General features: G+C 38.6%; 1 protein-coding gene across 1 annotated transcript; it reads right to left on the reverse strand.

Annotated features, from left to right (window-relative positions):
• Positions 1 to 484: 484 nt before the first annotated feature.
• LOC137914959 (neuroblast differentiation-associated protein AHNAK-like) lies at positions 485 to 27646 on the reverse strand. Its single transcript, XM_068758440.1, has 10 exons — positions 27536 to 27646; positions 21934 to 21990; positions 19912 to 19968; positions 19640 to 19796; positions 19322 to 19548; positions 17441 to 19196; positions 13325 to 17290; positions 12221 to 13198; positions 11117 to 12094; positions 485 to 10990 (listed from the first exon to the last, which is right to left on the reverse strand). The coding sequence occupies exons 4-10, from the start codon at positions 19794 to 19796 to the stop codon at positions 1350 to 1352; spliced, it is 17703 nt and encodes a 5900-aa protein (XP_068614541.1). The 5' UTR covers positions 19912 to 19968; positions 21934 to 21990; positions 27536 to 27646; the 3' UTR covers positions 485 to 1349.

Genomic DNA, 27646 nt, shown 5'->3' on the forward strand with positions numbered 1-27646 from the left:
AAAATCCATCCATCCTTCCTGATTATCTGGGGCCGGGTTGCAGAGGCAACAGTTTCAGCAGGGACTTCCACGCTTCCCTCTCAAGAGCCACCTCCTCAAGCTCTTCCAAGGGTATCCCGAGGCGTTCCCAGGCCAGGCTTTTTCAAAAAATAATATCTTGTAAAATATACATTCAATTCACTCACCAAAAATTAGATTCATAAAGGGGTCTTCTGGATCTAATCCAGAATGAGGTCAGGAAAAATGTATTTTAAAATTCAATGTAACTTTGTATTGTTGTTACCTGTTACAGTACTTCTTTGGTGAGCAATGCACAATGCTGAATCATCTTTTGCCGACATTACAAACAATACATAGAGAACAATGAAACTGTTGGCTTAATTTAATCAAGTAATAATAGCTTGGCAAAAATTACTGTAATGTGTAACATCATATCATGTCACAGTTTAAATGCCCTGATTAAAAAAAAAATATACAACAAGACTTATACGTTTTATAAATCTTTTATTTAGTTTGTTTGGCAGAATCCACACAAACAGTCCCAAAGAACCATGGTTTATTTCAGTTAACACTTTATTAACACAAATTTTGTTTGCAAAGTGAGTTTAGTTGTGAATTTTCTGAGTAATGTGTGCTGTGTGTACAAAGGGTGAGTGACATAGAATGATATACAGAGGTTCATAAACAAAATGTAAGTAGGAAGTGACACAAACCTAGGATGCAAAACATGTTTAATATGAAACAAACGCGTAAATGGCAAAAATGTAAGTGTGAATAAATTTTAACAATTGAGGGTTAAGGGTTTTAGCGACTTTCTTTGCTTTTATGGTATATACAACACAATCCCTCTTTTAATGTATTACAGCTCAATCATATGAACATATGCTTCTGTATTTCATAATATCAAAGCTTGAACATAAAATAATTTCATACATAAAAATGGAAACTGTTTATGTTGGTTTGTGGGTGTATAAACATTGTCCTTCTAAATAACTATTGTAATTATTCTGTCAAATAAACCTATGACAACCAATATACCACACCCATTAATTAAAACCATTAATTCAATAGAATGAAATTATAATCCTTGTAGTAAACCTTTTTTTGAGAAGTGGAACATGTTCAATAAATCTGAACTATTTACAAAAACAATATTATTACAATACAAATTAATTTTATTTACAGTTAAAAGGGCTTTAAAACAATCTCATACACCCTTTGTCCAACTGCTAAAAAAAGGAAATATTAGTCAACTTTAGAGTCATTGTGTATGTCCCCTTAGGTTTCAAAGAATCTATGTTTGTTTGACTTTCATTTTGGAGAATGAGAGAGTATAATTTGGCATATAATCACTTTTTTGGTGAAACAGATAGTTCAAGTCTGGGAAACTTGAAACCACCACCACTGTCACTGCTGGAAGATGAAGACAATCTTGATTGTTTAGCTGGTAATGACAGACCTGCACTTCCCTCCAATCCTGCATCACTGTCATCACCAAGTGTCACTTCATAGGAGCCCTTTGATTTTGAACCAAAACCTCCAAAGGTACCAAACTTCAACTTGCTTTTTTTCCCTTTAATCTTGGTTTCTCCTAGGTCTAATGCAATTGTCTTTTCTGTTTCTAAGTGAGCTGAAGGAGATATAACAGCAAGCCCTCCCTCAACACCCAGAGAAGAAGAATGATGGGTTGATCTCTTAAAAAGATCCAGTGAGGCTGATTTTGCTTTACTTGACCCACTAAGGCCAGGAACAGATTTTAATTTCCCACTGCAGTCTTTCGTGATATCAAGACTCTTTCCACTTGCACTCAGTTCTACCTCTGATTCTCGAAGGTCACCTGCACTACTGCCCTTTGGTTTTGGTTTGCTGAACAATTTTGGCACCTTTACCTTTACTTTGCCTTCGCCGTAACTTAGTTTGTGACTGGGAACCTCAATTTTGTGTGTACTGACCTGGGAACTAAATGAAGGAGTCTTTATGTTTATGCCGCCAGTAGCTGCGAGTTCTGAATCGTTTCCTCCTTTCTCCACTAGCAATTGCGGCAGAGCAATACCAATCTTTGGTAACTTCATCTTGGGAAATTTTATAGGACCCTCTGGGTAATGAAGACCACTTGTACTGTCCCTTGAAACAAATTTAGCACCACTTTTCACATTTATGTTCTGGTCTTCAAAACCAAGCAACATTGCTGACTTTCCATGTGAGGTTAAATTTACATCAATATCAGGACAGGAAGTGGCCGCACTTGTCATCTTATCAGTCTTCAATCTTACATTTGGTCCTGCCAAAAAAATATTTGGACTATCAACAGTGGTGTCCGCATTTATATCTACCTCAGATGGTTTGAAACCGTCTCCGTCTCCTTTGAATTTTGGTGATTTAATATCAAATTCCACATCAGGAAAATAACGTTTTGTGAAAAGAGGCTTTTTTGTCTGGGTTCCTTTGGCATGAACATCAGGTTTGTCTATATCCAAATTGATTTCTGGTGTAACTAGCTCAGCATCAGATTTCATTGCCAGTCCTTTTACTTTCGGGATTTTAAATTTCCCCCTTTTCCCCTTGATATTTAGATCAACATGAGGAGGATCAAGACATGCTTCAGAATCTGCAAGAAAAACATCTGTTTTGGAGCCTTCCCCCCCCACACTGACAACAGGTAACTTGACTGAATATGCAGGCCCTTCCACTTTAGGAGATTTAAATCCAAACTTAGGACCTTTGAACTTTGGAAATGTAACACCAGTTTTTACAGGATCAAATGCAACATTTTCTTTCGTTATGTCAGACACAGACATATTAGCAGATGGACCTCTGATATTTCCCTTTACGTTTGTATCGACATTTTCAGTATCAACATTTGGTCCTTCTAGTGCAACCCTTGGAGCTTTGACATTAATGTTAGCTTTTGGAAAACTGGCATCAACATCTAGATCTATTGGACCTTTGAAGGTGCGTGATGGTATTTGGATGGAAGGGGCTGCAAATCCACTGTTTGCTGAATCAATATCTGGTGCATTTAGTTTTGAATCTGGTGCTTCCATATCAGTCTTGGCTTTTGGTAGATTAAAGTCAATATCTGCAGCTTCCAATTTTGGAGGATCAAACCTCAAACCTGGCATTTTTATTACAGGCATTTTAAATCCACCTTTGTGGCATTCATTATTGACATCTGGTCCCCTAAGACCAATTGTTGGTGCTTTGACATCAATTTTAGCATTTGGAAGGTTTGCATCAACATCTGGAACTTCAACAGTTGGACCTTGCAATTCAAATGAGGGCATTTTCATCTTTTGAATTTCAATATCTCCACAACGTTTCTCAATCTCAACCTCTGTATCAGTAATGTCCATGGGTGGTGTTTCAATATTACACTCAACTTTTTGACCTCTTGAACCCAATGAAGGGAATTTGATTTTAGGCATTTTAAATCGTCCTTTGTGGCCTTGAATGTCAACATCTGTGTCCTGAATATCAAGTTTTGGAGCTGGGATTTCACCTTCAATCTTTGAAAGAGATAAATCTCCTTTGACTGGAGGACCATGAACAAGGAAGTCAAGATCTGGCATTTTTGGGAATGAAATATCTGGTATATTGAACTTGTGTCCTTTCAGTTTTGCATCAGGTACTTTAATGTTCAAGTCTTGTCCCTTCAAACCAATTGTTGGTGCTTTGACATCAATTTTAGCATCAACATCTGGAACTTCAACAGTTGGACCTTGCAATTCAAATGAGGGCAGTTTCATCTTGGGTATAGAAATACTTCCATGTGGTGTGTCAATTTCATCCTGTGGAACGCTGGTGTCAATTTGTAGTGTTTCATTATCTCCTTCTATCTTTCGAGTTGAAAAATCCAAATCGGCTTTGAGTTTGGGACTTCTCATATCCACTTTTGGTATTTCTATATCCATTTTTGGAAGGGATGGCAACCTAACTTTAGTCCCTTTGACTTGAGCATCTGGCATTTCCATATTAATATCTAGTGCCTCCGTATCCATCTTGACTTTTGGCAAACTCATATTAAAATTTGGACCTTCCACTTGTGGAATTTTGACTCCAAAAGTTGGCATTGGCATTTTTGGCATTTTTATTCCTTTTTTCTTGACATCAATGTTGAAATCTGGTCCCTCAATCTGAACACTTGGAGCTTTTATATCTCCTTCTCGTGTAGGAAGTGCAACATCAGGACCTTTGAAATTAGTGCCAATAATTGGCATTTTTGGTAATGAAATATCTGGCATATTGAACTTGGGTCCTTTCAGTTGTGCATCAGATACTTCAATGTTCAAGTCTTGTCCCTTCAAACCAATTGTTGGTGCTTTGACATCAATTTTAGCATCAACATCTGGAACTTCAACAGTTGGACCTTGCAATTCAAATGAGGGCATTTTCATCTTTTGAATTTCAATATCTCCACAACGTTTCTCAATCTCAACCTCTGTATCAGTAATGTCCATGGGTGGTGTTTCAATATTACACTCAACTTTTTGACCTCTTGAACCCAATGAAGGGAATTTGATTTTAGGCATTTTAAATCGTCCTCTGTGGCCTTGAATGTCAACATCTGTGTCCTGAATATCAAGTTTTGGAGCTGGGATTTCACCTTCAATCTTTGAAAGGGATAAATCTCCTTTGACTGGAGGACCATGAACAAGGAAGTCAAGATCTGGCATTTTTGGGAATGAAATATCTGGTATATTGAACTTGTGTCCTTTCAGTTTTGCATCAGGTACTTTAATGTTCAAGTCTTGTCCCTTCAAACCAATTGTTGGTGCTTTGACATCAATTTTAGCATCAACATCTGGAACTTCAACAGTTGGACCTTGCAATTCAAATGAGGGCAGTTTCATCTTGGGTATAGAAATACTTCCATGTGGTGTGTCAATTTCATCCTGTGGAACGCTGGTGTCAATTTGTAGTGTTTCATTATCTCCTTCTATCTTTCGAGTTGAAAAATCCAAATCGGCTTTGAGTTTGGGACTTCTCATATCCACTTTTGGTATTTCTATATCCATTTTTGGAAGGGATGGCAACCTAACTTTAGTCCCTTTGACTTGAGCATCTGGCATTTCCATATTAATATCTAGTGCCTCCGTATCCATCTTGACTTTTGGCAAACTCATATTAAAATTTGGACCTTCCACTTGTGGAATTTTGACTCCAAAAGTTGGCATTGGCATTTTTGGCATTTTTATTCCTTTTTTCTTGACATCAATGTTGAAATCTGGTCCCTCAATCTGAACACTTGGAGCTTTTATATCTCCTTCTCGTGTAGGAAGTGCAACATCAGGACCTTTGAAATTAGTGCCAATAATTGGCATTTTTGGTAATGAAATATCTGGCATATTGAACTTGGGTCCTTTCAGTTGTGCATCAGGTACTTCAATGTTCAAGTCTTGTCCCTTCAAACCAATTGTTGGTGCTTTGACATCAATTTTAGCATCAACATCTGGAACTTCAACAGTTGGACCTTGCAATTCAAATGAGGGCATTTTCATCTTTTGAATTTCAATATCTCCACAACGTTTCTCAATCTCAACCTCTGTATCAGTAATGTCCATGGGTGGTGTTTCAATATTACACTCAACTTTTTGACCTCTTGAACCCAATGAAGGGAATTTGATTTTAGGCATTTTAAATCGTCCTCTGTGGCCTTGAATGTCAACATCTGTGTCCTGAATATCAAGTTTTGGAGCTGGGATTTCACCTTCAATCTTTGAAAGGGATAAATCTCCTTTGACTGGAGGACCATGAACAAGGAAGTCAAGATCTGGCATTTTTGGGAATGAAATATCTGGTATATTGAACTTGTGTCCTTTCAGTTTTGCATCAGGTACTTTAATGTTCAAGTCTTGTCCCTTCAAACCAATTGTTGGTGCTTTGACATCAATTTTAGCATCAACATCTGGAACTTCAACAGTTGGACCTTGCAATTCAAATGAGGGCAGTTTCATCTTGGGTATAGAAATACTTCCATGTGGTGTGTCAATTTCATCCTGTGGAACGCTGGTGTCAATTTGTAGTGTTTCATTATCTCCTTCTATCTTTCGAGTTGAAAAATCCAAATCGGCTTTGAGTTTGGGACTTCTCATATCCACTTTTGGTATTTCTATATCCATTTTTGGAAGGGATGGCAACCTAACTTTAGTCCCTTTGACTTGAGCATCTGGCATTTCCATATTAATATCTAGTGCCTCCGTATCCATCTTGACTTTTGGCAAACTCATATTAAAATTTGGACCTTCCACTTGTGGAATTTTGACTCCAAAAGTTGGCATTGGCATTTTTGGCATTTTTATTCCTTTTTTCTTGACATCAATGTTGAAATCTGGTCCCTCAATCTGAACACTTGGAGCTTTTATATCTCCTTCTCGTGTAGGAAGTGCAACATCAGGACCTTTGAAATTAGTGCCAATAATTGGCATTTTTGGTAATGAAATATCTGGCATATTGAACTTGGGTCCTTTCAGTTGTGCATCAGATACTTCAATGTTCAAGTCTTGTCCCTTCAAACCAATTGTTGGTGCTTTGACATCAATTTTAGCATCAACATCTGGAACTTCAACAGTTGGACCTTGCAATTCAAATGAGGGCATTTTCATCTTTTGAATTTCAATATCTCCACAACGTTTCTCAATCTCAACCTCTGTATCAGTAATGTCCATGGGTGGTGTTTCAATATTACACTCAACTTTTTGACCTCTTGAACCCAATGAAGGGAATTTGATTTTAGGCATTTTAAATCGTCCTCTGTGGCCTTGAATGTCAACATCTGTGTCCTGAATATCAAGTTTTGGAGCTGGGATTTCACCTTCAATCTTTGAAAGAGATAAATCTCCTTTGACTGGAGGACCATGAACAAGGAAGTCAAGATCTGGCATTTTTGGGAATGAAATATCTGGTATATTGAACTTGTGTCCTTTCAGTTTTGCATCAGGTACTTTAATGTTCAAGTCTTGTCCCTTCAAACCAATTGTTGGTGCTTTGACATCAATTTTAGCATCAACATCTGGAACTTCAACAGTTGGACCTTGCAATTCAAATGAGGGCAGTTTCATCTTGGGTATAGAAATACTTCCATGTGGTGTGTCAATTTCATCCTGTGGAACGCTGGTGTCAATTTGTAGTGTTTCATTATCTCCTTCTATCTTTCGAGTTGAAAAATCCAAATCGGCTTTGAGTTTGGGACTTCTCATATCCACTTTTGGTATTTCTATATCCATTTTTGGAAGGGATGGCAACCTAACTTTAGTCCCTTTGACTTGAGCATCTGGCATTTCCATATTAATATCTAGTGCCTCCGTATCCATCTTGACTTTTGGCAAACTCATATTAAAATTTGGACCTTCCACTTGTGGAATTTTGACTCCAAAAGTTGGCATTGGCATTTTTGGCATTTTTATTCCTTTTTTCTTGACATCAATGTTGAAATCTGGTCCCTCAATCTGAACACTTGGAGCTTTTATATCTCCTTCTCGTGTAGGAAGTGCAACATCAGGACCTTTGAAATTAGTGCCAATAATTGGCATTTTTGGTAATGAAATATCTGGCATATTGAACTTGGGTCCTTTCAGTTGTGCATCAGATACTTCAATGTTCAAGTCTTGTCCCTTCAAACCAATTGTTGGTGCTTTGACATCAATTTTAGCATCAACATCTGGAACTTCAACAGTTGGACCTTGCAATTCAAATGAGGGCATTTTCATCTTTTGAATTTCAATATCTCCACAACGTTTCTCAATCTCAACCTCTGTATCAGTAATGTCCATGGGTGGTGTTTCAATATTACACTCAACTTTTTGACCTCTTGAACCCAATGAAGGGAATTTGATTTTAGGCATTTTAAATCGTCCTCTGTGGCCTTGAATGTCAACATCTGTGTCCTGAATATCAAGTTTTGGAGCTGGGATTTCACCTTCAATCTTTGAAAGAGATAAATCTCCTTTGACTGGAGGACCATGAACAAGGAAGTCAAGATCTGGCATTTTTGGGAATGAAATATCTGGTATATTGAACTTGTGTCCTTTCAGTTTTGCATCAGGTACTTTAATGTTCAAGTCTTGTCCCTTCAAACCAATTGTGTGTGCTTTGACATCAATTTTAGCATCAACATCTGGAACTTCAACAGTTGGACCTTGCAATTCAAATGAGGGCAGTTTCATCTTGGGTATAGAAATACTTCCATGTGGTGTGTCAATTTCATCCTGTGGAACGCTGGTGTCAATTTGTAGTGTTTCATTATCTCCTTCTATCTTTCGAGTTGAAAAATCCAAATCGGCTTTGAGTTTGGGACTTCTCATATCCACTTTTGGTATTTCTATATCCATTTTTGGAAGGGATGGCAACCTAACTTTAGTCCCTTTGACTTGAGCATCTGGCATTTCCATATTAATATCTAGTGCCTCCGTATCCATCTTGACTTTTGGCAAACTCATATTAAAATTTGGACCTTCCACTTGTGGAATTTTGACTCCAAAAGTTGGCATTGGCATTTTTGGCATTTTTATTCCTTTTTTCTTGACATCAATGTTGAAATCTGGTCCCTCAATCTGAACACTTGGAGCTTTTATATCTCCTTCTCGTGTAGGAAGTGCAACATCAGGACCTTTGAAATTAGTGCCAATAATTGGCATTTTTGGTAATGAAATATCTGGCATATTGAACTTGGGTCCTTTCAGTTGTGCATCAGATACTTCAATGTTCAAGTCTTGTCCCTTCAAACCAATTGTTGGTGCTTTGACATCAATTTTAGCATCAACATCTGGAACTTCAACAGTTGGACCTTGCAATTCAAATGAGGGCATTTTCATCTTTTGAATTTCAATATCTCCACAACGTTTCTCAATCTCAACCTCTGTATCAGTAATGTCCATGGGTGGTGTTTCAATATTACACTCAACTTTTTGACCTCTTGAACCCAATGAAGGGAATTTGATTTTAGGCATTTTAAATCGTCCTCTGTGGCCTTGAATGTCAACATCTGTGTCCTGAATATCAAGTTTTGGAGCTGGGATTTCACCTTCAATCTTTGAAAGGGATAAATCTCCTTTGACTGGAGGACCATGAACAAGGAAGTCAAGATCTGGCATTTTTGGGAATGAAATATCTGGTATATTGAACTTGTGTCCTTTCAGTTTTGCATCAGGTACTTTAATGTTCAAGTCTTGTCCCTTCAAACCAATTGTTGGTGCTTTGACATCAATTTTAGCATCAACATCTGGAACTTCAACAGTTGGACCTTGCAATTCAAATGAGGGCAGTTTCATCTTGGGTATAGAAATACTTCCATGTGGTGTGTCAATTTCATCCTGTGGAACGCTGGTGTCAATTTGTAGTGTTTCATTATCTCCTTCTATCTTTCGAGTTGAAAAATCCAAATCGGCTTTGAGTTTGGGACTTCTCATATCCACTTTTGGTATTTCTATATCCATTTTTGGAAGGGATGGCAACCTAACTTTAGTCCCTTTGACTTGAGCATCTGGCATTTCCATATTAATATCTAGTGCCTCCGTATCCATCTTGACTTTTGGCAAACTCATATTAAAATTTGGACCTTCCACTTGTGGAATTTTGACTCCAAAAGTTGGCATTGGCATTTTTGGCATTTTTATTCCTTTTTTCTTGACATCAATGTTGAAATCTGGTCCCTCAATCTGAACACTTGGAGCTTTTATATCTCCTTCTCGTGTAGGAAGTGCAACATCAGGACCTTTGAAATTAGTGCCAATAATTGGCATTTTTGGTAATGAAATATCTGGCATATTGAACTTGGGTCCTTTCAGTTGTGCATCAGGTACTTCAATGTTCAAGTCTTGTCCCTTCAAACCAATTGTTGGTGCTTTGACATCAATTTTAGCATCAACATCTGGAACTTCAACAGTTGGACCTTGCAATTCAAATGAGGGCATTTTCATCTTTTGAATTTCAATATCTCCACAACGTTTCTCAATCTCAACCTCTGTATCAGTAATGTCCATGGGTGGTGTTTCAATATTACACTCAACTTTTTGACCTCTTGAACCCAATGAAGGGAATTTGATTTTAGGCATTTTAAATCGTCCTCTGTGGCCTTGAATGTCAACATCTGTGTCCTGAATATCAAGTTTTGGAGCTGGGATTTCACCTTCAATCTTTGAAAGAGATAAATCTCCTTTGACTGGAGGACCATGAACAAGGAAGTCAAGATCTGGCATTTTTGGGAATGAAATATCTGGTATATTGAACTTGTGTCCTTTCAGTTTTGCATCAGGTACTTTAATGTTCAAGTCTTGTCCCTTCAAACCAATTGTTGGTGCTTTGACATCAATTTTAGCATCAACATCTGGAACTTCAACAGTTGGACCTTGCAATTCAAATGAGGGCAGTTTCATCTTGGGTATAGAAATACTTCCATGTGGTGTGTCAATTTCATCCTGTGGAACGCTGGTGTCAATTTGTAGTGTTTCATTATCTCCTTCTATCTTTCGAGTTGAAAAATCCAAATCGGCTTTGAGTTTGGGACTTCTCATATCCACTTTTGGTATTTCTATATCCATTTTTGGAAGGGATGGCAACCTAACTTTAGTCCCTTTGACTTGAGCATCTGGCATTTCCATATTAATATCTAGTGCCTCCGTATCCATCTTGACTTTTGGCAAACTCATATTAAAATTTGGACCTTCCACTTGTGGAATTTTGACTCCAAAAGTTGGCATTGGCATTTTTGGCATTTTTATTCCTTTTTTCTTGACATCAATGTTGAAATCTGGTCCCTCAATCTGAACACTTGGAGCTTTTATATCTCCTTCTCGTGTAGGAAGTGCAACATCAGGACCTTTGAAATTAGTGCCAATAATTGGCATTTTTGGTAATGAAATATCTGGCATATTGAACTTGGGTCCTTTCAGTTGTGCATCAGATACTTCAATGTTCAAGTCTTGTCCCTTCAAACCAATTGTTGGTGCTTTGACATCAATTTTAGCATCAACATCTGGAACTTCAACAGTTGGACCTTGCAATTCAAATGAGGGCATTTTCATCTTTTGAATTTCAATATCTCCACAACGTTTCTCAATCTCAACCTCTGTATCAGTAATGTCCATGGGTGGTGTTTCAATATTACACTCAACTTTTTGACCTCTTGAACCCAATGAAGGGAATTTGATTTTAGGCATTTTAAATCGTCCTCTGTGGCCTTGAATGTCAACATCTGTGTCCTGAATATCAAGTTTTGGAGCTGGGATTTCACCTTCAATCTTTGAAAGAGATAAATCTCCTTTGACTGGAGGACCATGAACAAGGAAGTCAAGATCTGGCATTTTTGGGAATGAAATATCTGGTATATTGAACTTGTGTCCTTTCAGTTTTGCATCAGGTACTTTAATGTTCAAGTCTTGTCCCTTCAAACCAATTGTTGGTGCTTTGACATCAATTTTAGCATCAACATCTGGAACTTCAACAGTTGGACCTTGCAATTCAAATGAGGGCAGTTTCATCTTGGGTATAGAAATACTTCCATGTGGTGTGTCAATTTCATCCTGTGGAACGCTGGTGTCAATTTGTAGTGTTTCATTATCTCCTTCTATCTTTCGAGTTGAAAAATCCAAATCGGCTTTGAGTTTGGGACTTCTCATATCCACTTTTGGTATTTCTATATCCATTTTTGGAAGGGATGGCAACCTAACTTTAGTCCCTTTGACTTGAGCATCTGGCATTTCCATATTAATATCTAGTGCCTCCGTATCCATCTTGACTTTTGGCAAACTCATATTAAAATTTGGACCTTCCACTTGTGGAATTTTGACTCCAAAAGTTGGCATTGGCATTTTTGGCATTTTTATTCCTTTTTTCTTGACATCAATGTTGAAATCTGGTCCCTCAATCTGAACACTTGGAGCTTTTATATCTCCTTCTCGTGTAGGAAGTGCAACATCAGGACCTTTGAAATTAGTGCCAATAATTGGCATTTTTGGTAATGAAATATCTGGCATATTGAACTTGGGTCCTTTCAGTTGTGCATCAGATACTTCAATGTTCAAGTCTTGTCCCTTCAAACCAATTGTTGGTGCTTTGACATCAATTTTAGCATCAACATCTGGAACTTCAACAGTTGGACCTTGCAATTCAAATGAGGGCATTTTCATCTTTTGAATTTCAATATCTCCACAACGTTTCTCAATCTCAACCTCTGTATCAGTAATGTCCATGGGTGGTGTTTCAATATTACACTCAACTTTTTGACCTCTTGAACCCAATGAAGGGAATTTGATTTTAGGCATTTTAAATCGTCCTCTGTGGCCTTGAATGTCAACATCTGTGTCCTGAATATCAAGTTTTGGAGCTGGGATTTCACCTTCAATCTTTGAAAGAGATAAATCTCCTTTGACTGGAGGACCATGAACAAGGAAGTCAAGATCTGGCATTTTTGGGAATGAAATATCTGGTATATTGAACTTGTGTCCTTTCAGTTTTGCATCAGGTACTTTAATGTTCAAGTCTTGTCCCTTCAAACCAATTGTGTGTGCTTTGACATCAATTTTAGCATCAACATCTGGAACTTCAACAGTTGGACCTTGCAATTCAAATGAGGGCAGTTTCATCTTGGGTATAGAAATACTTCCATGTGGTGTGTCAATTTCATCCTGTGGAACGCTGGTGTCAATTTGTAGTGTTTCATTATCTCCTTCTATCTTTCGAGTTGAAAAATCCAAATCGGCTTTGAGTTTGGGACTTCTCATATCCACTTTTGGTATTTCTATATCCATTTTTGGAAGGGATGGCAACCTAACTTTAGTCCCTTTGACTTGAGCATCTGGCATTTCCATATTAATATCTAGTGCCTCCGTATCCATCTTGACTTTTGGCAAACTCATATTAAAATTTGGACCTTCCACTTGTGGAATTTTGACTCCAAAAGTTGGCATTGGCATTTTTGGCATTTTTATTCCTTTTTTCTTGACATCAATGTTGAAATCTGGTCCCTCAATCTGAACACTTGGAGCTTTTATATCTCCTTCTCGTGTAGGAAGTGCAACATCAGGACCTTTGAAATTAGTGCCAATAATTGGCATTTTTGGTAATGAAATATCTGGCATATTGAACTTGGGTCCTTTCAGTTGTGCATCAGATACTTCAATGTTCAAGTCTTGTCCCTTCAAACCAATTGTTGGTGCTTTGACATCAATTTTAGCATCAACATCTGGAACTTCAACAGTTGGACCTTGCAATTCAAATGAGGGCATTTTCATCTTTTGAATTTCAATATCTCCACAACGTTTCTCAATCTCAACCTCTGTATCAGTAATGTCCATGGGTGGTGTTTCAATATTACACTCAACTTTTTGACCTCTTGAACCCAATGAAGGGAATTTGATTTTAGGCATTTTAAATCGTCCTCTGTGGCCTTGAATGTCAACATCTGTGTCCTGAATATCAAGTTTTGGAGCTGGGATTTCACCTTCAATCTTTGAAAGGGATAAATCTCCTTTGACTGGAGGACCATGAACAAGGAAGTCAAGATCTGGCATTTTTGGGAATGAAATATCTGGTATATTGAACTTGTGTCCTTTCAGTTTTGCATCAGGTACTTTAATGTTCAAGTCTTGTCCCTTCAAACCAATTGTTGGTGCTTTGACATCAATTTTAGCATCAACATCTGGAACTTCAACAGTTGGACCTTGCAATTCAAATGAGGGCAGTTTCATCTTGGGTATAGAAATACTTCCATGTGGTGTGTCAATTTCATCCTGTGGAACGCTGGTGTCAATTTGTAGTGTTTCATTATCTCCTTCTATCTTTCGAGTTGAAAAATCCAAATCGGCTTTGAGTTTGGGACTTCTCATATCCACTTTTGGTATTTCTATATCCATTTTTGGAAGGGATGGCAACCTAACTTTAGTCCCTTTGACTTGAGCATCTGGCATTTCCATATTAATATCTAGTGCCTCCGTATCCATCTTGACTTTTGGCAAACTCATATTAAAATTTGGACCTTCCACTTGTGGAATTTTGACTCCAAAAGTTGGCATTGGCATTTTTGGCATTTTTATTCCTTTTTTCTTGACATCAATGTTGAAATCTGGTCCCTCAATCTGAACACTTGGAGCTTTTATATCTCCTTCTCGTGTAGGAAGTGCAACATCAGGACCTTTGAAATTAGTGCCAATAATTGGCATTTTTGGTAATGAAATATCTGGCATATTGAACTTGGGTCCTTTCAGTTGTGCATCAGATACTTCAATGTTCAAGTCTTGTCCCTTCAAACCAATTGTTGGTGCTTTGACATCAATTTTAGCATCAACATCTGGAACTTCAACAGTTGGACCTTGCAATTCAAATGAGGGCATTTTCATCTTTTGAATTTCAATATCTCCACAACGTTTCTCAATCTCAACCTCTGTATCAGTAATGTCCATGGGTGGTGTTTCAATATTACACTCAACTTTTTGACCTCTTGAACCCAATGAAGGGAATTTGATTTTAGGCATTTTAAATCGTCCTCTGTGGCCTTGAATGTCAACATCTGTGTCCTGAATATCAAGTTTTGGAGCTGGGATTTCACCTTCAATCTTTGAAAGAGATAAATCTCCTTTGACTGGAGGACCATGAACAAGGAAGTCAAGATCTGGCATTTTTGGGAATGAAATATCTGGTATATTGAACTTGTGTCCTTTCAGTTTTGCATCAGGTACTTTAATGTTCAAGTCTTGTCCCTTCAAACCAATTGTTGGTGCTTTGACATCAATTTTAGCATCAACATCTGGAACTTCAACAGTTGGACCTTGCAATTCAAATGAGGGCAGTTTCATCTTGGGTATAGAAATACTTCCATGTGGTGTGTCAATTTCATCCTGTGGAACGCTGGTGTCAATTTGTAGTGTTTCATTATCTCCTTCTATCTTTCGAGTTGAAAAATCCAAATCGGCTTTGAGTTTGGGACTTCTCATATCCACTTTTGGTATTTCTATATCCATTTTTGGAAGGGATGGCAACCTAACTTTAGTCCCTTTGACTTGAGCATCTGGCATTTCCATATTAATATCTAGTGCCTCCGTATCCATCTTGACTTTTGGCAAACTCATATTAAAATTTGGACCTTCCACTTGTGGAATTTTGACTCCAAAAGTTGGCATTGGCATTTTTGGCATTTTTATTCCTTTTTTCTTGACATCAATGTTGAAATCTGGTCCCTCAATCTGAACACTTGGAGCTTTTATATCTCCTTCTCGTGTAGGAAGTGCAACATCAGGACCTTTGAAATTAGTGCCAATAATTGGCATTTTTGGTAATGAAATATCTGGCATATTGAACTTGGGTCCTTTCAGTTGTGCATCAGGTACTTCAATGTTCAAGTCTTGTCCCTTCAAACCAATTGTTGGTGCTTTGACATCAATTTTAGCATCAACATCTGGAACTTCAACAGTTGGACCTTGCAATTCAAATGAGGGCAGTTTCATCTTGGGTATAGAAATACTTCCACGTGGTGTGTCAATTTCATCCTGTGGAACGCTGATGTCAATTTGTAGTGTTTCATTATCTCCTTCTATCTTTCGAGTTGAAAAATCCAAATCGGCTTTGAGTTTGGGACTTCTCATATCCACTTTTGGTATTTCTATATCCATTTTTGGAAGAGATGGCAACCTAACTTTAGTCCCTTTGACTTGAGCATCTGGCATTTCCATATTAATATCTAGTGCCTCCGTATCCATCTTGACTTTTGGCAAACTCATATTAACATTTGGACCTTCCACTTGTGGAATTTTGACTCCAAAAGTTGGCATTGGCATTTTTGGCATTTTTATTCCTTTTTTCTTGACATCAATGTTGAAATCTGGTCCCTCAATCTGAACACTTGGAGCTTTTATATCTCCTTCTCGTGTAGGAAGTGCAACATCAGGACCTTTGAAATTAGTGCCAATAATTGGCATTTTTGGTAATGAAATATCTGGCATATTGAACTTGGGTCCTTTCAGTTGTGCATCAGGTACTTCAATGTTCAAGTCTTGTCCCTTCAAACCAATTGTTGGTGCTTTGACATCAATTTTAGCATCAACATCTGGAACTTCAACAGTTGGACCTTGCAATTCAAATGAGGGCAGTTTCATCTTGGGTATAGAAATACTTCCATGTGGTGTGTCAATTTCATCCTGTGGAACGCTGGTGTCAATTTGTAGTGTTTCATTATCTCCTTCTATCTTTCGAGTTGAAAAATCCAAATCGGCTTTGAGTTTGGGACTTCTCATATCCACTTTTGGTATTTCTATATCCATTTTTGGAAGGGATGGCAACCTAACTTTAGTCCCTTTGACTTGAGCATCTGGCATTTCCATATTAATATCTAGTGCCTCCGTATCCATCTTGACTTTTGGCAAACTCATATTAAAATTTGGACCTTCCACTTGTGGAATTTTGACTCCAAAAGTTGGCATTGTCATTTTTGGCATTTTTATTCCTTTTTTCTTGACATCAATGTTGAAATCTGGTCCCTCAATCTGAACACTTGGAGCTTTTATATCTCCTTCTCGTGTAGGAAGTGCAACATCAGGACCTTTGAAATTAGTGCCAATAATTGGCATGTTAACATTTGGACCTTCCACTTCTGGAATTTCAATTCCAAAAGTTGGTTCTGGCATTTTTATTCCTTTTTTCTTGCCATTAATGTTGACATTTGGTCCCTCACACTCAACACATGGAGCTTTTATATCTCCTTCTTCATGTGGGCCACTAATGCCAATGTGTGGTGTTTCAATATCACAATCTATCTTTGGAATGCACACATCTCCATTTCCTGTTAAGTTGGGACCTTTCATATTCACATCCAGTTTGGGCATGGTTATATCAATTTTTGAAAAGGATGACATGGCGAAGGTAGGTGATTTTGCTTGTTCTTTTGCCCCTTTAATATCAATGGCAGGTCCTGAAACGTTAACATCTGGTGCTTCCATCTCAATCTTGGCTTTTGGAAGATGAATATCAAGATCCAGAGCTTCAACTTTTGAAGCAAATGATGGAAATCTTATTTTCGGTATTTTAAATGCTCCTTGGTAGCCATCAGTGTCAAAATCTGACCCCTCAATCTCAATTTTCGGAGCTTTCCTATCTACTTCAGTCTTTGGAGGGGAGTAATCTCCCTTGACGTCTGGGCCTTGGGCTTTAATGGCAATATCTAGCACCTTGAGCTTGGATCCTTTTAATTTTCCATCAAGATCTTCAACATTGAAATTTGGTCCCTTGACACCAATCTTTGTTGCTTTCACATCAATGTTCCCCTTTCCAAGAATGACATCAACATCTGAAACATCCACTTTTGGATCTTTGAAGCTATGTGGTGCCATTTTGACTGAAGGCATTGTCAATTCTACATTTTCTGTGTTCACATCTGGAATTTTAAGTTCCAAACCTGATGTATCGATGTTCATCTTAGCATTTGCTCGATCAGTTTGTCGAACTTCCCCTTTGCGACTTTCGAAACCAAATGATGGCACTTTGATTTTAGGGATTTGAATTTCTACTTTCTGGCCTTTGCTGTCAACATTTTGTTCCTCAAATGCAATACTAGGAGTTTTGATATCCCCTTCAGTCATGGTAGGGAAAATATCTCCTTTGACTGTATGGCCTTTAACATGTAAGTCAACATCATGATCTATATTTTCCAAACCTGGTTCCTCCATGGTAATCTTGCCTTTTGGTAGATTAACATAAGCACCTGGAGCTTCCAATTTAGCCTCGTCTGGTCCAAATGTTGTCATTTTAATTTGAGGCAATTTAATCCCTCCTTTGTTGCCCTTACTGTCAACATTTGGACCCTGGAACTGAACACTAGAAGTCATGTCTTCTCCTTCTATTTTTGGAACTGTAATATCATCCACTTTAGCACCTCTCAAATTAATATCCATATTTGGTATCTTTGGTTTAATATTAATACCAGGTATGCTCACATTGGTTTCAGCTCTTGGAAGGTTTATATCAGCATCATGAGGTTCAATATTTGGACCCTTAATGATAAATGATGGAATTGAGTATGTTGGCTGATTGAAGTCACCTCTTGGTCCCTTTCCCTCCAAATCCACTTTGGGAGCGTTTATGTCTAAATCTGAGTTTTCACTATTAACTTTGGATGGCATGTGAACTTTCAGTTTGTTTTTTTCATCATGATCCTCACTTTCAACTCCTGATACTTTAATGTCAACATTAGGAGCTAGTACATTAATGTTTGGTCCTTTAGCAACAAGTGATTGTGTCTTTATCTGAGCCATTTTGAAATCTCCTTTTTCATCCTCAGTGTTTGCACCTTTGATGTGCACTGTGGTTGCATTTATTTTTGTCTTCGCCTCTGGCACTGCTACATGATGGCTTTCCCCTATCTTAAAACTCTTCAGGCTTCCTTCAGTATCCGGGGTAGTTAAAAATGGAATTTTAACATTATAAACCTCTACCTCTGGAAGTCTATCATCAACCATTGATCCTTCAGTGTCAGCAGTAGGACCCTTGACCAGCAAATCTGTACTTTTAATGTCTTGTTCTGGTATTTGCACATCCTTATGTGTCACAGGTACTGTTATATCTGTATTTTTCACTCCAATTTTACTCACATCTGAGGTTACTTTTGAACCTTCGAGCATTTCTGTTGTGATATATTTACTACCAGTGTTTCTGCCATCACCTAGTGCTACGCTTGCTCCTGACACCTGAATGCCCCCATCTGCTTGCTCACTACTCCCTCTTGATATCTCAAAACCACCCTTTCTCGTACCAACCAAATTAGCCCCTTTGAATGTGGGACCTAAACTTCCTTCTCTTTCTATTTCTCTCATAACATTTCTGGTGTGAACTCCCCCACTGCCCAAGTTCATCTCTGTAGAAGTTACTTGTGGCCCAGTGTAAGACAAAGAGCTTGACTCAAAAACTCCCTTTTCTTCTCCCACTTTACCTAAAGGGCTACCATGTGAGACTCTAATCGGAGGCGAGCCATCTCCAGATTCATGCCTTGGGCCCTTAAACTCTGGACTTGACTGATCAAGTTGCTCACTTGTGTCACCTGGCATATCCACAGTGTAGGTTGTGATGCGGCGGGTGATAGTAGTAATTGTGTTGCCATCACTGCTTGTGCTGCTATGACGCTCTGTACGGACATCTACTCCCTCTGCAAGATCGTCAGACTTCAGTCTTGGTTTAATCTTTTTTGTGTATATTCTCTTATAGTCCTCATCATCTCCACTCTGTTGACAGATAAAGACAGGAAGCATACAATATAAAAAAAATAATATTGCATTGTTAGTTTTTCAGCATTTTTGCCAAAAATAAATCAATTATTGTATACACAACTTAAATGAAATTAGCTTACGAGAATGATGTCAGGACTAGAACCTCCGAAGTGAGTTTTCCCTTCCCATGTCAGGGTGCCCATTGGGGAACGACATGGTGTGCCCAAAGGGGAAGGGGAAGGAGATTTGTCTCCTTTGTTTTGTAGTTTCAGTCCAACCTTGTGACGATTCAGTGTCTTCAGTAGATCAGCTGTTTCTTCTGAGCTCATGTTATCAAAGTAGACAGTGGCGCCTACAATTTGGTCGCCTATGATTTATGAGACAGCACCAAAGAAGATTATCATTGTATGTGAAACAAAATTATATTCATACTTGATTAAAAAAGAAAGATGTTCTACCTTCATATACTTTCCCAGACCTTGCTGCAGGTGACTCTCCTTTCACTTCCTTTACAAATATTTCACCAAGACTTGTCTGCTCAATTGTCAGTCCAGTTTTGTCTGGACCCTCCCAATCTGGGAAAAGCACCTCCCTGGTTTCCTCTTCTTCAGCCATCTATAAATTTAATCAAATAAATCATGGTTTGAAATATAAAAGCATCACCATACACCACAGTAATTAACATGAAATCAAGAAAATATTGTATTATGACTTTAACACAACAAAATACCTTTTTTCCTTTATTTTATTCAAATCCCGTTGTGTTGGAAACGCTATGTTGGATTTCCTGCAGGAAAAAAAAGTATAATAATAAAATAAATAAATGTATTACTTTATTCCAGACCACATGATTTTTCCAAACCTTAAGACAGCGGTCGCCAACCACTGGGTCGCGGGCCATTAGGTACTGGGCCACACAGAACGTTTGAATGTTTATTTGTATTTCTTTTAATGATTATCAGTCTAAAGATGTTTTATTTTGACAAGTGACTTATGTGCAGAATGACGCACAGACGACTGCATGCATCTGTGTCTCTTGACAGGTCTCGGTCACGTTACCCCAAAAATTAAGAAAAAAACATGAACAAGAAGGGCAGCAGCAATTACTGATGGCCACCACTTCAACAAATGTGAGTGTACTGCTAGCGTTATACTTAGTGGCTAATTGTATTGCTAAGGCGAAGAAACATTTTACTCTTGGTGAAGAATTGATCCTGCCCACCGCTAAGGACATTTGTCGTGAACTTCTAAGAGAGGCTGCAGTTAAAACTAGAAAGACAATCAGAGATTGCAGACCCTCGCCTCCAAAAGACTATTCAATCTTGTGAGACAGTAAACAGGGCTTCTGGATCAGAAGGGCCAAACCTGCTCTAGCTTGCTGCTCCGGAACGTACTACAAGACACCTTCTGGACTCTTTTTACCCTCACCGAAGGGGAGGCGAGGGTATTGCAATTGGGTCCGTTTGTTTGTATGTTTGTTTGTTTGTTTGTCTGTCCGAGCGCATATCTCAAAAACTAGTAACCCAATCGACTTGAAATTTTTACACAAGCAATGTTCTGTCCGTGGCTTGGTCCTCCCCGAGAATGGTGTTGATCCGGATCTGGATCCAGATTCTAGAATTATTTTTACATCTCCCATCACATGCATTTGATAATCACAGTTATGGGTTAATTTTGTCTCTAAGTTGATTGTTTCCTTCACAAATGCATACATAAGCATCCATCCATGCATTGTCTTGTAGACAAGATGATTGCAGTCATTTTGACTATAGCCACAGCTCTATAGCAGGCCCCAAAGACCGTAACCCTTGCGGGTCATGGGTCTGCCGGAGCCTATCTCAGCTGGCTACAGGCAAACTCCCAGAACACCCCGGATGTGTGGTTGATTGCGGGGCCACATAAGAGACAAACAAACACACACACACACTCACATACTCACCGATCTATCAAATCCATTTAGTGTGACCAATTCACCTATGATGCATGCTTTTGGAGGTGGGAGGAGGCCCTCACATACATACTCTGCACAGAAAGGAATTGTACCCAGAATCCTCTTTCTGTGAGGCAACACACACACACACATACACACATATATGTACATACACACAAACCAAATCAATAAATTCAGGCATTCCAATCACTTCCAAGCCCACAGGTGTATAAAATCAAAAACCAGGCATCCCAATTTCTTCTATAAACATTTGTGAACGAACAAATGGCATTCCTGATGTCACATTAAATTTGATGTAACTAAGTCAAATTCAAAGAGCTAGTTTCACTCAAAGTAACCAAGTATAGGTAATGAGTGCATTAGGAAAAATAAGAGGCTGTTTATCCGTTGACTTTTATTGTCATCGGGCAGTTGAAAAAGTGGGAAATGGAGAAAACATTAGACAATGGACAATGTCATCTAGAACAGTTAAAACAGCATCAGCAACGTATAACAGGGTTGTTTCACAAAATAAGGTGGGGGGTTCAAGTCGAGCAGGTGTTGGCCTGTAGTGCAAAGATGAGACTCAGAGAGCAGAAACAGCTAAGTGTCCAGCTTCCACAAGCCTTCAAAACCTTGAAACAAACATTCCACTGAATTTTGGCATCTGACTGCATAACAGAACATTGTGCTTAGGTAACACTGATGAGGTAGAAGGCCTTAGAATGGAGAGATGGAGGTAAGCTATTTCATTTTCTTTCCTTTACTTAACCAAAAACAGATGTCCTCGGAGGATCTCTTGCATTTTGTGTAAACACTTACCTTGGATTGCTCAAGCAAGGCCAAGGGCTTCAGTCTCTGGTCTTATATCCTTGACTTCTGTTGATAGACAAACAGAATAATAATTAGATACGATAAAATATTATTTACATGACAAGAACAACAAGAATTTCCAGATCCTTTTGCTGTTATCATGGGCGGAGACCCAGAATACTTATCCTGAATTAATCATCAGCTATTGAGGTTACAGTCATAATTTACTCACAAAATAATTTTGTACATGTTCAAAGGATTTTCGATTTCCTGCCTGTCTTTAATTATTAACCTACCAATAGTGTTGATTTTGGCAAGTCATGATGCAAAAGACTCCCATTAAGTAAATTAACCCAGCTACTTGCTTGGTGTGGGCCTCTCAGGAAGAACACACCAAAACCCTGCCTATACTGTATCCTGTTCTAGAAACCAGTAAATGCAATTTTAATTGAAAAAAGATAGAATAGACAGTTGAGTTCTCAAATGGAAGGGAATTTTAAAATATGCTAGTGAATTCTGCTCTAGATTCATTGCATGAGAACATTAAAATGGAAAAGGGCACCCAAAAAAAAGAAACACTTCTGAATGTAAAAAATATTTTTTTTAAAGAATGTGGCCAAAAGCACGGCCACATAAAGGATTTGCAACACATTGTATATTGATTGAAAGAGAAAATGTGATTTGAAACAAATACCTCTACAACTACATCTCAATGCACAATAAATAAATAAAATGTTGTGCTGCGGTGTAGAAATACCATACTAATGTGTATCGCATCACTTGGCTTATGTGTACTGCTTACAGAGGGAGTAGCTCAGGGAACAGCTCAACCCAGGCCTCAAGTCACGCACATTCCTTGATAGAGCAATCAGGCCAACTTGAAGGGAGACTCCCCTACAGTGACTAACTCCTGAGAAATGTCCTCTTTCTCCCTGACTATAGCTCCATTCTATACCGCCCACCATGCATCCTGTCTGGCTGTCCACACTCCTGCTGTCAGTCCACCACACACACCCACAACCAGCTCAGGTTCAGCTCAGAAAAAAAGTAAAACCAATTAATCAGATCTACAGTTCTCTCAAATGAAAGCTGATCGGCTGAATGGATCCAATTCTAACAATGTATGCATCAGTTAGAGACATCAAACAACACACAACTAACATTTCCATTATACCCTGCATGTCTTGACATCACATTCCTGGACAGTTTTTAAGGCATATTAATTAAGTCAATGCTCACAGGTCAAATATGGGAACCTGGGACAGTGGTGCTTGGGAGTGATGAGAGTTGATAATTGATATTAAAAAGTCCTCAGTACAGAGAGGAAAATAGACCAAACCAATCATGTTTTCAAATTATAATAAACCCACCAATCATCTATATCCATTGTAGATTTTGCAGATACAACAAATACAAAGAGAGACAGATCTGGCTCTAGTGAAGGTTCACTCTCCCCTTAAAAACATAGATAGGACATGCATGTGTGACGCATTTAAAAGGAATGCATGTCAAAACAAATGCTTCTTTTCTGCACTCCCTAGTCCACATAGCTTTAAACCAAACCAGACGGCCTTCATGAGACTAAAGCCTGCCCACTGACGCCAACTTGGCCTGCTGTCGATTAAACCATTGTGACTCTGGCAGGACTTATGCACAAATGGAAAAAGTGAGGAAAACTCTCTAACATCACAAACAATGTCAGTGGTTGCATTGGGAGGTGATTTCAAAGGCTCATTTTCACACAAGAACAATAAAAAAAAAATTAAAGAGCTTTAACCTGCATGAGGTGGTAAGTACCAGTTAATTCACGACATTGATCATCTGAAAATACAATACAAAACAATGTTGAACTCAGAGGCAGCGCTGCAGACTAACTTGGGGCCAGAGTGTACGTAACTTTAAAACTGGCATAACTGGATTTACTAGGGTGTGACAAGTAAAAAAGAAGAGTGCAGTTTACACAGTTCTACCAGTTAAATGTGAGATCACAGGCTTTTTGCAGACATCCATACCAGCTTCATACAGGCTGTGACATGTAGCTGCCCAACCTAAACTCCCTTTAGTCTGGCATGATTAGGGGCTGTTGCAGTCGGCTACAGCTGTTGTTTGAACAACTCCATTCCTAAAGCATGTATGAAATAAATGGGGCAAGAATGTGCAGCAACTATATCAGCAAAATGATTGCATTGTATTAGACAGCAGCAGGTTCATCCTGAAATACAGAAGCAAGACAGAATGTCACATTTTGATTAGTGACAACCTCGATGAACAAAGATGGCTCTATTTCAAAATTGTATTTATCTTTCATTCCCTGCTGCCCTGACAATTTGCCTTGCTCAGTCAAAAAAAGCATTTTAACAGATACTGCATGTCATTCCAGCGTTCATGAAAGAGCTTCTGTTTTGGATGTTTCACACTGTAAATGTTTTAAAAGTAGCAGTGAGAGTTATTGGTTTATCCAAAAATATTTTAAATGACAAGCTTATTCGGTCTCCAGTAAACTGGGACTAGCTTTTCTCGCCTCCTTGTTGAGACGGCAATTTCGGAAGTATGAACAGCTGCCATACAGTAAGTCTGAACTGCATGTATGAACCGATCATGGGTGTGACTTAAATGGGTATTACGTGTTACCTATGATAACTCTTTCATCATACTTCCCAAATTGCTGTCTGAACAAGGAGGTGAGAAAAGCTAGTCCCAGCCCATGCTGCAGTCATACTGATACATTTCAGGCCAGGGAGTGGCTGCATGCTGGATGCATTCACTAGTGAGAATTTAAATTCTCATGCTCAAATTAGTCATTTGCACTCAGAGAAGAATGATGCTTAGCTCAGTGAATTAGACATTGTTTTACGTGACAAATGATTTGTGATGGGACATCAATACATTTGCTTGTAAAATAATTCCGCTTCAGTTTGATTGCACTCTATTCTTTGAGCTTATCCACAACATGCACCGCCCTCATTTTGTCCCTCAAATACACCGTTGCTCCTTCCAACCACCCACTCAACAAACCCATGAGGAAATGGCAGAGGAAGTGAGCTAGAGACCATTTTCTTTCCATTTCACAGTGTGGCACAGCTGAGTAACAGCATTCCTGCCGTCTGTGCTGCCAGTCAGCAGAGCAATAATATATCAAGGATCTGGTAGGGCTGTGATGAATATCAAAGTTTTGTCAAGCTAATGCCCAAAGCAGTCATAAGACATGACATAGTGTTCATCACAAGAGCGGCAAATAGAACAAAATCAACGTGTGATGTTACGTACTGCCAATTCCATCTACAAGACATGTACTGTACTTAGTAGTTCTTCATTGTATTTTTAATTACATAACTTCAGGGGTGGAAAAAAATCCCCCATACTGTTGCACTGGTGGCATGTTTGAATATTTATCCAGACAGAATTTAACAGAGGGCAGGATAAGGCATCATTAACTGACAGACGTTTCAGCTGCAGGCACTAAGGGAACAAGTTCTGCCAAAGGACTTCGTCTATGATTTATTCTGTTTGTGTAAGTTCATGCCTTAGCTTGCAGCAACACTCAACATATGCAACTCATGAAATACAGTACTTTGAATTGTATAATCACAAAGTAAAACAATATTATTATTACTTCTTTTTTTTAAGAAGAAGAATTTTACAAGCACTATAAATATTAGCTGGAAGAAATAGCTTACAACCCAGAAGCATTTTAGGCCGACTCAAACAGTATGCCTCACATTAAATCAACTTATCATGGCTGATTTGAGAAATGCCAGATATCAAGACTGTGAGACATGAAACATGAGATAAGTGTGCATTTTTGCGGTGCAGAGCCAAAAACAGCATTCTCTAAAAAAACAACACTGAAATCATTTTTGGGTGTGGCAGGATGGCGCTGTAGGCTACACATTTGCCTTTTAAAACTGATATTCACCATCGGGGTGTATCTGGATCGGTTCTTCTTTTACCATAACCTCAACAAACACATTTTGTGAAAGAGAGTTAGAACCATATGCGATGATGTATTTATTTATTTTCAAACACAACTACACTCATATGAGTGTTTGACAAAAATAAATATCTCTCAACTTTTGGGTTACGTAAAATATATTTCTCCAAATGGGAAAAGTCTAAGCTTTCGTCTGTCTGTGTAAAATCTGGTTTCAATTATGTTGTCTTTCCAAACCACTACATTCCATTACTCCCTCCTCAACACCCGCCCAGCCCCTCCCCCTTCACTAACTCCTCCCCGACTCTCTTTCCATCCCACCCACTCACCCCTCTCCTTCACTGCACACCCTGGCTGGGAGCCCAGTTTATGGAGAAAGAAAGAGAGAGAGAGAGAGAAATTGCTCTCTGTTTAAGACTTATAAAAGTGTGTCATCAAAAACATAAAAACCTTAGTGCAAAGTAGCAGCAGCAGTTTTCAGTTTTATAGAAGGAAAGAAAGTTTACTCTCTTTAAAAAAACTGATTCATATAAAAAATTATCAAGGAAGTACCACATTCCACAAAAGCTCGCAGCATAGAAAGCCTTAGATGAGATTCTCAAAGTGGCTCTAATCAAGCAGCACCGAAAGAAACAGTGGAAAAGTTTTAAATCAGTACTGAAAATATTTCTCGGACCCCGTGGACACAACATGTTGGAATGATAGACTTCTGAACGTTTGCACCAACGACCGCAACAACCGCCTGTAGCATGTTTTTCTTTTTTAAAGGGAGGCGCTACAAAGGGTGTGCCTCTGCGAGGAGACAGCGAAGCAGAAAGGGGGGAGAAGGACAGGGTGTAGGAACGTGAAAGAGAGGGATCCACACCCAAGCCTGTTGCTGCAGGCTCCCAAAGGGAATAAAAACATATTGCTATTTAAATTCACATCTATTTTATCCTTCAAGCACCTCTTCCAATCAACCTTCATCTAGTTTGTGAGATAATCCATTTCTGGAAAGAGAAAACAACAACTTTGCTATCCAAAAGACTGGGGATTGTGGGTATGCAAACATCCACGTTGCACAATTATCACCTTGCTACATGCATGCTTTGAGTTTACGTGTTGGCACTTATTTCTAAAAGGATTAAAATCACAATAAAAGACTCGATATCTTCTTTACAACGGCGAGTGCAGCACTTAAATGCAGCTTAGATCACAACTTTTGTGCACAGAGAAAAGAAGTGCGCCACAGCAGTCGAGTCCCCTGCATTCATGTGGTGGCTGTGGGTACACACCCACTTCTCCCTGTCTGAACTACATTGAATGTTAGACTTATGATATCCATAAAAAGTTACATTACAACTTTACGCGTAGAGAAAAAGGTGTTAATAAAACATGCTTTCTCTTTACATAACCTCTGCAATAAAACTTCCTTGGGATGGAGCAGGAGATAAACATATGCAATAAAGAAATGCGTAGTCACTGTTATCTTAACTTTGATACACATTAACCGCATTTACCTATCGGAATGTCAGACTAATACCTTTGTCAGTTTAGTTGTTTGAACCAGTGTTAGAAGTCAGTTGCAATTGAACTTTAATATTCACATTACACAGCTGGCAGGAAAAGTTCGGCCACAATTTTCTTTTTCTTTTTTTTAAACAACTCTTTCATTGTGAGAAAATAAAAAAGAGCAGTTACCTGTGCGCAGTCTTTGCGCTCAAGAAGCCTCAAACCAGCATGAGCATCCTTGAAAACGTCCTCTCCTCAGTCCACGAAAGCGCGTCTTGCCGTCACAACTTTGCTGGATTC

This window comes from Brachionichthys hirsutus, unplaced genomic scaffold (assembly GCF_040956055.1).
Source record: "Brachionichthys hirsutus isolate HB-005 unplaced genomic scaffold, CSIRO-AGI_Bhir_v1 contig_1474, whole genome shotgun sequence".
Taxonomy (NCBI): Eukaryota; Metazoa; Chordata; class Actinopteri; order Lophiiformes; family Brachionichthyidae; genus Brachionichthys; species Brachionichthys hirsutus.